The 12,991-nt window shown below is 42.9% G+C and overlaps 1 protein-coding gene across 1 annotated transcript in view; it reads left to right on the forward strand.

The window, feature by feature from the left end:
- The window catches only part of LOC124776640 (vesicular glutamate transporter 2-like), a 172,933-nt gene extending 168,320 nt beyond the window's left edge, over positions 1–4,613 (forward strand). The window contains exons 10-11 of the mRNA XM_047251730.1: positions 4,119–4,239; positions 4,328–4,613. Coding sequence (XP_047107686.1) covers positions 4,119–4,239; positions 4,328–4,507 — 301 coding nt within the window. The 3' untranslated portion in view covers positions 4,508–4,613. The remainder of the gene's footprint in view (positions 1–4,118; positions 4,240–4,327) is intronic.
- The last annotated feature ends 8,378 nt before the right edge of the window (positions 4,614–12,991 follow it).

The raw sequence follows: 12,991 nt of genomic DNA on the forward strand, positions 1-12,991 counted from the left end.
CATGTTAGATCAACAAAATACCGAGATGGATGGCTCCAAACGTTCTCTGCTGGGAGAGATCCGGCAGCTTGTCTGGCAAGCATGAAGGCAACCAGTAGAAAGGCTCGCCGTGTGCGGATGGGTATTGTCTTGCTGAAATGTAAGCCCAGGATGGCTTATCTTTACAGCACAAAAGTAGGTATGTGATATTCTGTGCACTGTTTTCTTGCCCCCCCCCCCCCCCCCAAATGCCGGGCTATGAAAAGAAATGGCACCGAAGACCATCGCTCCTGTCCTTTATACCGCGTAGAAGGCGACAGTCAGGTTGGTGCCCCACGGCTGGCCAACGCGTCTCCAGACACGTCTTCGGCCTGGAATCTCATTCAGTGGAGTAGAATAGTTTTCAGCGATGAGTCCCGCTTCTAACTGAGCCACGATGACCACCGAAGACGTTTCTGAAGACTCCACAGACAGCAATGGGATACTAGGTTGACTGTCGCCTGCCTTACGCGCTGATGAACAGGACTAATGGTCTGGGATGCCATTACTTTTCATAGCACGAAACCTTCGGCTGTCATCCACGACACCATTAGAGCTCAGCGATAAGTCTACGATATTCTACGCCCCATTTCGTTGTCCTTCCGAGAGTTTCTACTGCTTGTCTTCTAATTGCCAAACTATACCTTGGCCAGCAACGTCAGCGGATCTCTCGCCAACTGAAAACGCCTGGAGTATTATGCGCAGGGCCCGCCAACCATCTTGGTATTTTGACGACCTAACGCGCCAATTGGATAGAATTTGGCAAGATATCGCTCAAGAGCACATCCAACAACTCTTTCAGTCAATGCTAAGTTGAATAACTGCTTACATAAGGGCCAGAGGCGGACCAAAGCGAAACTGACTTGCTCAAGTTGTGAAGATCAGCCTCCTGAATAAAATCATCCGAGTTTTCTGAAATTGCGATCATTTGTTTGTCTGTGCGTGTAAATCACATCTACGGATCTCCGTCCTATTCGGATAATTCCTTCGTGGTGTGTCGTTTTTTGTCTTAGAGTGTATTTTGAAAAAGCATTTTTTTAATGCCAGTGCCGGTTTAGAGCTACAATGCACATCTTAAGTAGGCAATCATTTCTTTTTAAATTACCATAATGTATTGGTCAGCAGCTTGCCGTGTCATCCAGCACTGTATAGAAGTATCTGAGTATTTAGCAAAAGATGGTAATGTGCCTGCGTTTGATATGGTATGAAGTCAAAGAGTTCTACACACATACATTTGTTCTAGTGGACGGCTTATTGTCTTGCTTTGGTCCATATGCCTTTTCAATTGATGCACGATGTGTTGAAGCGTAAATAGCGCACACGTCGTAAAGAAACCACTCTGCCATAGAAACATTTCGCAATATGCTTTATATCTGCTGCAGTCTCAGACATGTGCTTGGAAACAAAAATTACGCCTCCACACAGGACCAAATAATTTGCAAACTCTTCTACGTTTCTCAGATGTCCCAGCGTGTTTGACGCGTTTGAGAGAAATTTTTACTGACGGAAACAAGATGGCAAGCATTGTTTGTGTTGACGTTTCGCCACACATGTATGGCGAAAAAGGCTTTTAGTATAATTTATCTCACTGTATCGTGGGTTTCCACAACTATGGGAACTACGATCAGGGATAAAAACAAAACAACACTGGCAGTTACTAAAATGGTTGAGGTGTCGCCCCTTTCCCAGCCATATATTAAACAGGAAAACGTCAAGAAGAAAATCAATATTCTACGCACAACATACAAACGGGAATTCAATAAATAAAAAATAAAAAAAAGGTCTTCGGTATTTCCACAGATGTAGGCAATGTGTTCCAACGTTGAGGCATTTTAATGAACTGCTATTAGAGGACCAAGTAGAAGAGAATAAATGTTCACATATTTGTCTTCTTTTTCAGTGTGAGGGTTAAGTACAGCGATTCTAAACAAGTTATTAAAAGTTTCAGTGTCCATTTGGAGAAAGTTGATCTAACCATGAGGTTCCGAGTGTACCATTTCCTTTAACAGCTTTTCATGTTTATATTTTGTCTCTAATTTTGAACTATTGCCGGGACCAGCGTCTTGTTTTCTCCTTCTCCGTCTTCTCCTTCAAACACAGTGCCAGAGTCAATGTTAAAAAACTTTTAACCATTTCTGTTCATGTGAAAATACAGCTTACACGAACAGTGACTGCTTCAAAAGTTAGGTTAAACGAAAAAACTTGTTAGATCATGTGCGGCCTTATTTGACAAATCCGTGGATAGATAAGAGCGAAATCTTCAAATAAGTCTGACCGTGTACGGGGCCTTTTAGACTGCAAATGATATGAGGAGTATTACGAAGTGTTCATGTGCTACAGCGATTTGTTTAGAATGTATGTGCTGTTGCACTTCATCCCTTTGTGCATCGGTTTGAAATGCCAGAAGGACCGAAGCAAGAAGTGGCTCCAAATTCTGAAATAATCTTGTGCAGTGCACGGGCGGACGGCATGTTGCTAACGAATACATTACTGTAATTAAAAAAAAGTTAGCTTCTGAAGGCAGGCATGATGGCACGAAACTGGTAATGACATTAAAATGAAGCTTTTTAAATTATTTCTAGCTCGTTGGGTTCTTCACGGACGAAAGCTGAATATTTTTTTATCGAAATGGATATTGTTAAGTAGACTGACTGTGAAGAAGTTGCTAGAACTAACATTAATCATAATTATACGCTAATCAGCCAGAACATTATGACCGCCTATCTAATAGATAAATCTATCTAATAGATAAATGTCATCCTTGGTATGGGTAACAGCAGCGACACCCCGTGGCATGGAAGCAATGAGCCCTTGATAGGTCACTGGAAGGACACATCTGCACACACAAGTCACCAAATTCCCGTAAATTTTTGTGAAGGGGGCAATGACCTCTGACGCCACGTTCAATCAACCCCAGATGTGTTCGACTCAATTCCGTTCTGGTGACTGGGGCGAGGGGGGGGGGGGGAGGCAGCACATCGATTAAAACTCTCCACTGTGTTTCTTGAACCACTCCACCACACACCTGCCTTTTGACATGTTTCATTATCTTGCTGAAAAATGCCACTGCTGTCGGGAAACATGATCGTCATAAACGGCAGAAAGTGATCTACAATCAGTGAACCATACTCCTTGGCCGTCATGATGCCTTGCACGAGCTCCACTGGACCCTTGGATGCCCACGTGAATGTTCCTCAGAGCATAATGTGGTCGCGCCAGCTTGTCTCTGTCCCGCATTACAGGTGTCAAAGAGCTGTTCCCTTGAAGCCGACGGATTCGCGTCCTCCAATCGGCATGTTGAAGAAGATACCGGGATTCATCAGACCAAGCAACGCTCTGCCAATACGCCAACGTCCAGTCCCAATGGTCACGTGCCCATTTCAGTCGTAGTTGCTGATGTCGTGGTGTTAACATTGGCACACGCGTGGGTCTTTGGCTGTGATGGCCCATCGTTAGGAGCGTTCTGAGGACTGTGTGTTCAGACGCACAACATTAAAGTCTGATGTTAGTTCCGCCACAGTCCGGTGACTGTCCTGTTTTACCAATCTGTCCAGCCTACGACGTCCGACATCTGTAATGAGGGGTGGCCTCCCAACCCCACGACGTCTGGACGTGGTTTCACCTTGACTTCGCCATGTATTGAAGACACCCAGCACTGTACTCCTCGGATAGTTTCCGAAATGCTCATGCCGAGCCACCGTGCCATCACAATCTGCCCTCGGTCAAACTAAGACAGTTCGCGCGCCTTCCCCATTGTACTCACAGACCGCACGCTCACTAGTGCTTCATGCACCATGCGTGTGTCTGGCTGTCAAACATTCCTCACCGGATGACGCTGCTATCGCCTGGACTGGTTTATATCGACATTACGTCGGTGGTCATAACGTTTTGGCTGATCAGCGTATCGCCCTGTGCAGCTCACGAACCTCGCACAGACAGGCAACGCGAGGTACTGCAACATCAAACACATGACACTCTATAAACAGCTGCATTCATAGATGTGACAATATCGATACCTCCAACATTAGAGCCTTCTCCTTATTTAGTTGTTCAGAGGTGTATATTTTCATAACAACACAAAGTTAATTCTTTATGTTTAGTGTAAACCACCTGGATATGGCGCCGCAGTACGCTGGAGTCCTAATGGGCCTCTCACAGACAGTCGCTACTATACCGGGAATGGTGAGCCCTCCCCTCACAGGTTTCATTGTCAAAAATAAGGTAAGTGGTTACATACAGAAGTTACGTATTTAGCAGTTGCCTTATACTTTGAATAACAACAGTAATTCTAAACGCATGTGTATTTTAGGATCCAGAGGAGTGGCGGACGGTGTTCTTCATTACAAGCGGTGTCTACCTGTTGGGAACACTGGTTTACGGTGTCTTTGGTTCCGCAGAGAGACAATCTTGGGCTAGGGGTGCAGCCAAGAAAGAAGAAATGGCGTTTGACAACAAGGCCATAGAAACCGAAACTACGAGTTCTTTATAAAACTGCATTATGAAGTCCATTGTTTCGTATTGACCTTTAGTTGTATCGTCCAGTGGTTTTCATAAATATTTTGTACAAATCGTTCCATAAAATTCTTAGTTAGTTATTTTTGTGTATTCGTTTCTCACGGCATTGAACTACATAAAAGAAAAATATTTGAATTTTTCATATGTGAATGTCTTCCACCGGCTTTTTGTAGAAAGGACATATTATAAGAAAATGTATTAACTATTGTTGTCCTGGTGGATTTACAGCGAATATGAGAATTGTCGTTTTGTAACAAAGATAGAAACTTAATAATCTTTTTTTACGTCGAATCAGTTTTCCTGCAACTAACTGGTGGTTTAATTTTATGTGCTAACCGAACGATCTCCGTCGTAGAGGACACGAAATTTCAGCCATGTGATGAAACAATGGTGTATGTTTCTCAGTCTTTCAGTATTTGCGACCTATTTTCAGTAATAATCTTCATCACTCTCCCCCCCCCCCCTCCCCCCCCCCATCCTTTTCCACCTAAGATCACAATACGTATTTTGAGGAAATTTATCGCTATTTCACAATACCGATCCGCTACACGACAAAACCAGAATCGATGGCTCTCTATCACGTATTACAGGTAGCGCGCGAATGTACTTCCGTAGGTCTCTCAATTGCCGAAGAAGTCTTCATAGACTTCACGGCTAGTGGCGAAATCAAAAGGCAATTCAAGAAGAAATACCTATTAATTTTGGACAGAGGGGACTGTTGAGTTTTCTGTTCTGAAAACTAGAGCATTTCGTATACTATTACCATTTTCAACATCCTATCTTTGCGATAGCGAATTTTCTGCGTTGGTTGCTTTGAAGACAAAATACAAATCTCAGCTACACTTAGAAAAAGAACTCAGAGTGTCTGGTTCTAATATTAATCCCTCCTTTGAAAAACTTTACTCTGCAAGTCACGTTCAAGGGAGTAACTAATAATCACAAAAATTGTTTTTAATTTCGTACTGAAAAGTTAATTCAAAAAAATGGTTCAAATGGCTCTGAGCACTATGGGACTTAACATCTATGGTCATCAGTCCCCTAGAACTTAGAACTACTTAAACCTAACTAATCTAAGGACAGCACACAACACCCAGTCATCACGAGGCAGAGAAAATCCCTGACCCCGCCGGGAATCGAACCCGGGAACCCGGGCGTGCGAAGCGAGAATGCTACCGCACGACCACGAGCTGCGGACAAAAGTTAATTATTAAATGAATTGTGCAGTACTGATACATTCCTATTTACAAGCGCATTACATCAGTGTAAATGTGAATTTTGATTTCTTATTATGGTCAGAAGGTATTTTGATTTTTTTAGTAAACTGATCACTTTTTGAATTCTATATTATTTTCTTTTTGATAAGCTTTATTTTTCACAGAGCTACAGCAACGAGATACAATTTTTTTAGAAATACTAGTTTCTTTTATCATGTATCTGACCTATTTAAACCAGCTTTGCACAAAGCAGTTTAAATCCCATTTCTAACATGTTTACTTTGAGAACTAGCAACAAACAAACGGGGTTCAGTGCGCCGCGGATACTGACATCGAATAACGATGACATATACATCCAATGAGTACACTAACATGTTGCTGATGCTCGGCGAATGCCGGCACAAAGCCAATGAAGCAGCCATGGTTTATGTCGTGAGATATTTAGGTCGAAGGGCTCTGGCATCTATTACGTTCTTACACGCTGAACAATGGCTTAGGGAAACAAGTATTTTGGGAAGATTTCAGCAGTAACTGACGAAGACCAGCAAGATGTAAGGATTCGGAGGTGTTTGTTTTAGCTGCAATACACCACAAACCTCTTGTCAGCTTATGAGACGTCGCTGTAGTCATTGGTATCAGCCTTACATATATACAAGTTATAGTACAGGATCTCAAGTTTCATCCGTACCATCTGTCACTGACACAGGAGCTGCATGGTAACGATTTCAACCGGAGAGTTACTTTCTGCGAATGTGCCGCGCATGATTTCACGAAAATGGGCCGTGCATAATTTCACTGTGGATGCCTTTTTTTTGGATCATCAGTCTTCTGACTGGTTTGAAGCGACCCGCCACGAATTCCTCTCCTGTGCTAACCTCTTCATCTCAGAGTAACACTTGTAACCTACGCCCTCTATTATTTGCTGGATGTATTCCAATCTCTGTATTCCTCTACAGTTTTTGCCTTCTATAGCTCCCTCTAGTATCATGAAAGTCATTCCCTCATGTCCCAACAGATATCCTATCATCCTGTCCCTTCTCCTTATCAGTGTTTTCCACATATTCCTTTCCTCTCCGATTCTGCGTAGAACCTCCTCATTCCTTACCTTATCAGTCAACCTAATTTTCAAATTCGTCTGTAGCACCACATCTCAAGTGCTTTGATTCTCATCTGTTCCGGTTTTCCCACAGTCCATGTTTCACTACCATACAAAGCTGTACTCCAGACGTAGATTCTCAGAAATTTCTTCCTCAAATTAAGGCCAATATTTGATATTAGCAGACTTCTCTTGGCCAGGAATGCCCTTTTTGCCATAGCGAGTCTGCTTTTGATGTCCTCTTGCTCCGTCCGTCACTCGTTATTTTACTGCCTAGGTAGCAGAATTCCTTAACTTCATCTACTTTGTGACCATCGATCCTGATATTAAGTTTCTCGCTGTTCTCATTTCTACTACTTATCATTACCTTTGTCTTTCTTCGATTTACTCGCAATCCATACTCTGAACTCATTAGACTGTTCATTCCATTCAGCAGATCATGTAATTCTTCTTCACTTTCACTCAGGATAGCAATGTATCAGCGAATCGTATCATTGATATCCTTTCAACTTGAATTTTAATTTCACTCCTGAACCTTCCTTTTTATCCATCATTGCCTCCTCGATGTACAGACTGAACAGTAGGGGCGAAAGGCTACATCCCTGTCTTACACCCTTTTTAATACGAGCACTTCGTTCTTGGTCGTCCACTCTTATTATTCCCTCTTGGCTGTTGGTTGTACATATTGTATATGACCCGTCTCTCCCTATAGCTTACCCCTATTTTTCTCAGAATTTCGAACTTATTGCACCATTTTACATGTCGAACGCTTTTTCCAGGTTGACAAATCCTATGACCGTGTCTTTATTTTTCTTTAATCTTGCTTTCATTATTAACCGCAACGTCAGAATTGCCTCTCTCGTGCCTTTACCTTTCCTAAAGCCAAACTGATCGTCATCTAGCGCATCCTCAATTTTCCTTTCCATTCTTCTGTATATTATTCTTGTCAATAACTTGAATGCATGAGCTGTTAAGCTGATTGTGTGATAATTCTTGCACTTGTCAGTTCTTGCCGTCTTCTAAATTGTGTGAACGATGTTTTTCCGAAAGTCAGATGCTATGTCGCCATACTCATACATTCTACACACCAACGTGAATAATCGCTATGTTGCCACTTCCCCCAACGATTTTAGTTTCACTGTATTCTTTCCACCCATCCGCTCTCTCGTCTGCATTTATCAGTGGAATTCCCGTTGCACTCTTAATGTTATCAAACTTGCTTTTAATGTCACCGAAGGTTGTTTTGGCTTTCCTGTATGCTGAGTCAGTCCTACCGACAATCAATTTTTTTTGTTTCTTCACATTTTTCATACAGCCATTTCGTCTTAGCTTCCCTGCACTTCCTATTTACTTCCTTCCTCAGCGACTTGCATTTCTGTATTCCTGAGTCTCCCGGAACATTTTTGTACTTCCTCCTTTCATCGATCAATTGAAGTATTTCTTCTGTTACCCATGGTTTCTTCGCAGTTACCTTCTTTGTACCTATGTTTTTTTTCCCAACTTCTGTTTTCGCTCTTTTTAGGTATGTCCATTCCTCTTCCACTGTGCTGCCTACTGAGATATTCCCTATTGTTGTATGTATAGCCTTAGAGAACTTCAAGCGTTTCTCGTCATTCTTTAGTACTTCCGTATCCCACTTCTTTGCGTATTGATTCTTCCTGACTAATGTCTTGAACTTCAGCCTACTCTTCATCACTACTATATTGTGATCTGAGTCTATATCTGCTCCTGGGTACGTCTTACAATCCAGTATCTGATTTCGGAATCTCTTTCTGACCATGGTGTAATCTAACTGAAATCTTCCCGTATCACGCGGCCTTTCCCAAGTATACCTCCTCCTCTTGCGATTCCTGAACAGAGTATTCGCTATTACTAGCTGAAGTTTATTACAGAACTCAATTAATCTTTCTCCTCTCTCATTCCTTGTCCGAAGCCCATATTCTCCTGTAACCTTTTCTTCTACTCCTTCCCTACAACTGGATTCCAGTCCACCATCACTATTAGATTTTCATCTCCCTTTACATACTGTATTACCCTTCCAATATCCTCATACACTTCCTCTACCTCTTCGTCTTCAACTTGCGACGTCGGCATGTATACCTGAACTATCGTTGTCGGTGTTGGTTTGCTGCCGATTCTTATAAGAATAACCCTATCACTGAACTGTTCACAGTAACACACTCTCTGCCCTACCTTCCTATTCATAACGAATCCTACTCCCGTTACACCATTTTCCGCTGATGTTAATATTACCCTATACTCATCTGGCCAGACATCCTTGTCCTCTTTCCACTTCCCTTCACTGATCCCTGCTATATCTAGATTGAGCCTTTGCATTTTCCTTTTCAGATTTTCTAGTTTCCCTACCACTTTCAAGCTTCTGTTATTCCACGCCCCGACTCGTATAATGTTACTATTTCGTTTATTATTCGATCTTTATCTCATAGTAACTCTCCCTTGGCAGTCCCCTCTCAGAGTTCCGAATGGGGGACTATTCCAGAATCTTTTGCTCCACATGTCCTGTGGATACACGTTACGTGTCTTTAATGCAGTGGTTTCCATTGCCTTCAGCATCCTCATGCCTTTGATCACTGCTGATTCTTCCGCCTTTAGGGGCAGTTTCCCACCCCTAGGACAAGAGAGTGCCCTGAACCTCTGTCCGCTCCTCCGCCCTCTTTGACAAGGCCGTTGGCAAAATGAGGGTGACTTCTTAATCAAAATTTAAGCAGCGACCGAAGACGTTTTGATTATGAATCAAAGACGTTACCGCAAGACCACAGGTTTAACGAAGCCGAATGTCCTCCAATGAATACAACTTATGGTTCAGTGAACAGTGATAACAGTGTGGTTTGGGATCCACTGAGATGAAATCATCGGTCCGCATTGCTTTTCACATACACTGACAGGGAAGACATATACACCTTTTATCGTCGACAGTTTAGGTGCTCTCTTTGAAAGTGTCCGTCTAGGCATTAGAGGCCTATTTGGATGCAGCACGATGGTCACCCAGCCCATTCTGCGTGTGATGTACGAGAACTGAATAACAGCTTCCCTGGAAGATGGTTGGGGTGGCGTGGGCCTCGTGAACGGCCTGTACGGTCGCCGGATTTAACACCAGTAGATTTATTTTTGTGGAGATATCTACAGAATCGTGAACTCACAACCCCAGATGACATCAAACAGCGCATCGAGGTAGCATGTCGCTCCATGTCACTGGCGACATTACATCTCGTCCGCTGGTTGTTCAGTAGGCGCATTGCGTTGTGCATTCAGAAACATGGACACACATTTAAACATCTCACTTACATCAACATTCGGCCACCAGAACATCCATCTGCCAGCAGCCAAGTACTATGTATGGTATGTTGCATCCACACCTAACACTTTGAAGGTTTCTAGCTTCCAAAGTAAACGCAATAGAAATGGGATTTAAACTGATTTTTTCAAAGCTGGTTTGAATAGATCAGCTACATGATAGAAAACGCTAATGTTTTATTTAAGAAATTGTATATCGTTGCAATAACTTTCTGGAAAATAGCTAAGTAATCTACCTTCATAACCCTGCCAAAAGTGTAACGTTTCTTATGTGGACCTCTCTCAGTAAATATTCGCGTCACCTGCTATTGTGGAAGTTACTGAGGCATACATGTTATGTGGAGCACCCTCTAGGTAACATACGAAGGAAAAATCGTTACCGAAAATCTCAAAAAGCACTTGATCGATTTGCTTCAAATTTTTACACGTTACTATAATAAATGATTGGATACATGTACGCTATATATTTTAATACATATAATATAAAAATATGTATAGATTACATAATAGTGAAACGTTGTTAGCAAACAGGCGAGTTGTGTTTATGGCTTATCAACTTACGATTAGAATAGTACTACAGAATCTGAATTTGCAATAATAATGAACAAGGCTCGTGGTCAGAGAGAGGGAGGAAGAGGTCCATGATGCTACTCCAGTCGAGTGTAAAATGAATATGCGCAACTGAAAATAATAAACGCTAAAATGAAAATTTGGCCCTGTCTGACTACCCCCTGAAGCAGATCTTAGGATCTTTTAATGGACTTTAACATATAGATTACAACCTTAACACAAATGAATGATTAAGACAACTAATACTACTAAATGATAAACGTTGTTCCTGCATATATATTTATTGTAGCTTAAAAAAAACCTTTATATTACAAAGTTTATATTTTCTAAGTAAAATTACTAATCAATTGCCCAACTCTGCTCCTTATCTAATTTCAATAACGCGAAATGACTGACATCATCTACGTGCCAAACATTAAAAGACACTATTTTCAAAGATGATCTACGGTGGCGTGGAACCTCAGTAGAAATGAACTAGCGTGATCACAGCAGTTTAGCTTTTATAGCCCCAATAAGGCGAAGCAATTGGTTATATCACCGTATGTACTGCATCCGGTGCGTCGAAGTGATGGTTCTCGTACTCGTCTGCGACGATAGAAGAACTCCAGCCACAAATAAACTCTTTCAAACACTAGGACAGCAGAAGGCGGTCCTCTGTCTAATATACTCTAACACTGTCTTCTCCTCTCTGTGTTCTACAGACGAGAAACGCGAACACCCAGCCACAAGGACGGAGTTCAGATAACGTCTCAACATAAGTATAGGCAGAGGAAGTGCTCTCAATTACTGAACGCTGCGTACGCAACGACGACTTCCAACCCGGAGGTGAAGTCCAGAATCGTATAGGTTCGCAACAGTAGAGTGCCTAACCGTTCTAACTATAAACTCTCCTGAGAGCAAAGACAGCAAGTCCGCCTATATCAACAAAGCTGATATCAAGCGACCGTCACACACGGGCGCTCACTACGGAAGACCTCGTCTCACCACCGCTGGCCTCCCAGCAAGTCTCGGCTCCCTACCCTCGTAATTCCGAAAACGAATCATATGCCCGAAACCACGGAATATTCTCCCTCTCTACAGATTCTTCCGAACTCCGACCAACCATATTTCAGTCTTTTGTCATCCAGCACGGAAAGTTTGCGAGGAAAATCTATACTCGTACAATGGTACGCTTCTGAGTAAAAATCCTTGGAAATAACCCAGCCTGCGTGGTTTCCGAGGTACCGCTTCTTCGTTCCTCTCACCTGCGTCCAAGATTTTTAGCGTTCGGAAGTATTATCCGGTTATCCTTCCGGCCCCTACTACTGTAGCGGCCAGCCGTCACCCTATTGTGCACCAGAGCTCAGGTGTCACGACGTCCGTCAAGCTACTTCCTGTGTTTAAGCAGGACCAACACCTGTGCGGGCCTTCCACCCAGAGCTTGAGTTCTGCCTGCCATTTCATCTCCACTGGCGTTCCAACCTCTATTAGTATAGGCAGTCATTCATTACGCCGTTTTTATAATAAAGACACTCCGTCACCTTTCATGCAATAAGCGTTAACAATTATTTACAAAACGTACGTGACAATGTCAGTCTCCTTTAAATATTCATATATACGATGTACTACTATCAAATAATACCTAATGTGGTTGTAGATCACGGCAAAGTATGCTTGTAAGGCGCGAAATTATAGCCACCTTACAGAGGAGATGGGCAGAGAGATAGGTGAAAATGTACACAGAAAGTGGGAAGGAGCAGATGGAGAGATAGAGAGGGGGCAGGAGGAGATGGAGGGGGGAGGAGAAGATAGATACAGAAAGGGGAGAGGATGTGTTGGACAGGGAGTGAGGGAGTGAGAGGAAGCAAGACGAGATGGAGAGAAAGGGGGGAAAGAAAAGATGGGCATTGAAAGAGTGGGGAGGAGGTAATGGACAGAGAGAGAAGGGAAGGGGAAGAAGATGGACAGGCCGGCCGGTGTGGCCGTGCGGTTCTAGGCGCTTCAGTCTGGAACCGCGTGACTGCTACGGTCGCTGGTTCGAATCCTGCCTCGGGCATGGATGTGTGTGATGTCCTTAGGTTAGTTAGGTTTAAGTAGTTCTAAGTTCTAGGGGACTGATGACCACAGATGTTAAGTCCCATAGTGCTCAGGGCCATTTGAACCATTTGAAGATGGACAGAGACAGGCATATTAGAAACGTATGCATTCTGTTGTCCCTCTTTACCGTTTAACCATACCAAGTCACAGCAATGTGTGGCTGGGAGCAGCTAGTTGCACATAAAAA

Source organism: Schistocerca piceifrons, chromosome 2, assembly GCF_021461385.2.
Source record: "Schistocerca piceifrons isolate TAMUIC-IGC-003096 chromosome 2, iqSchPice1.1, whole genome shotgun sequence".
Taxonomy (NCBI): domain Eukaryota; kingdom Metazoa; phylum Arthropoda; class Insecta; order Orthoptera; family Acrididae; genus Schistocerca; species Schistocerca piceifrons.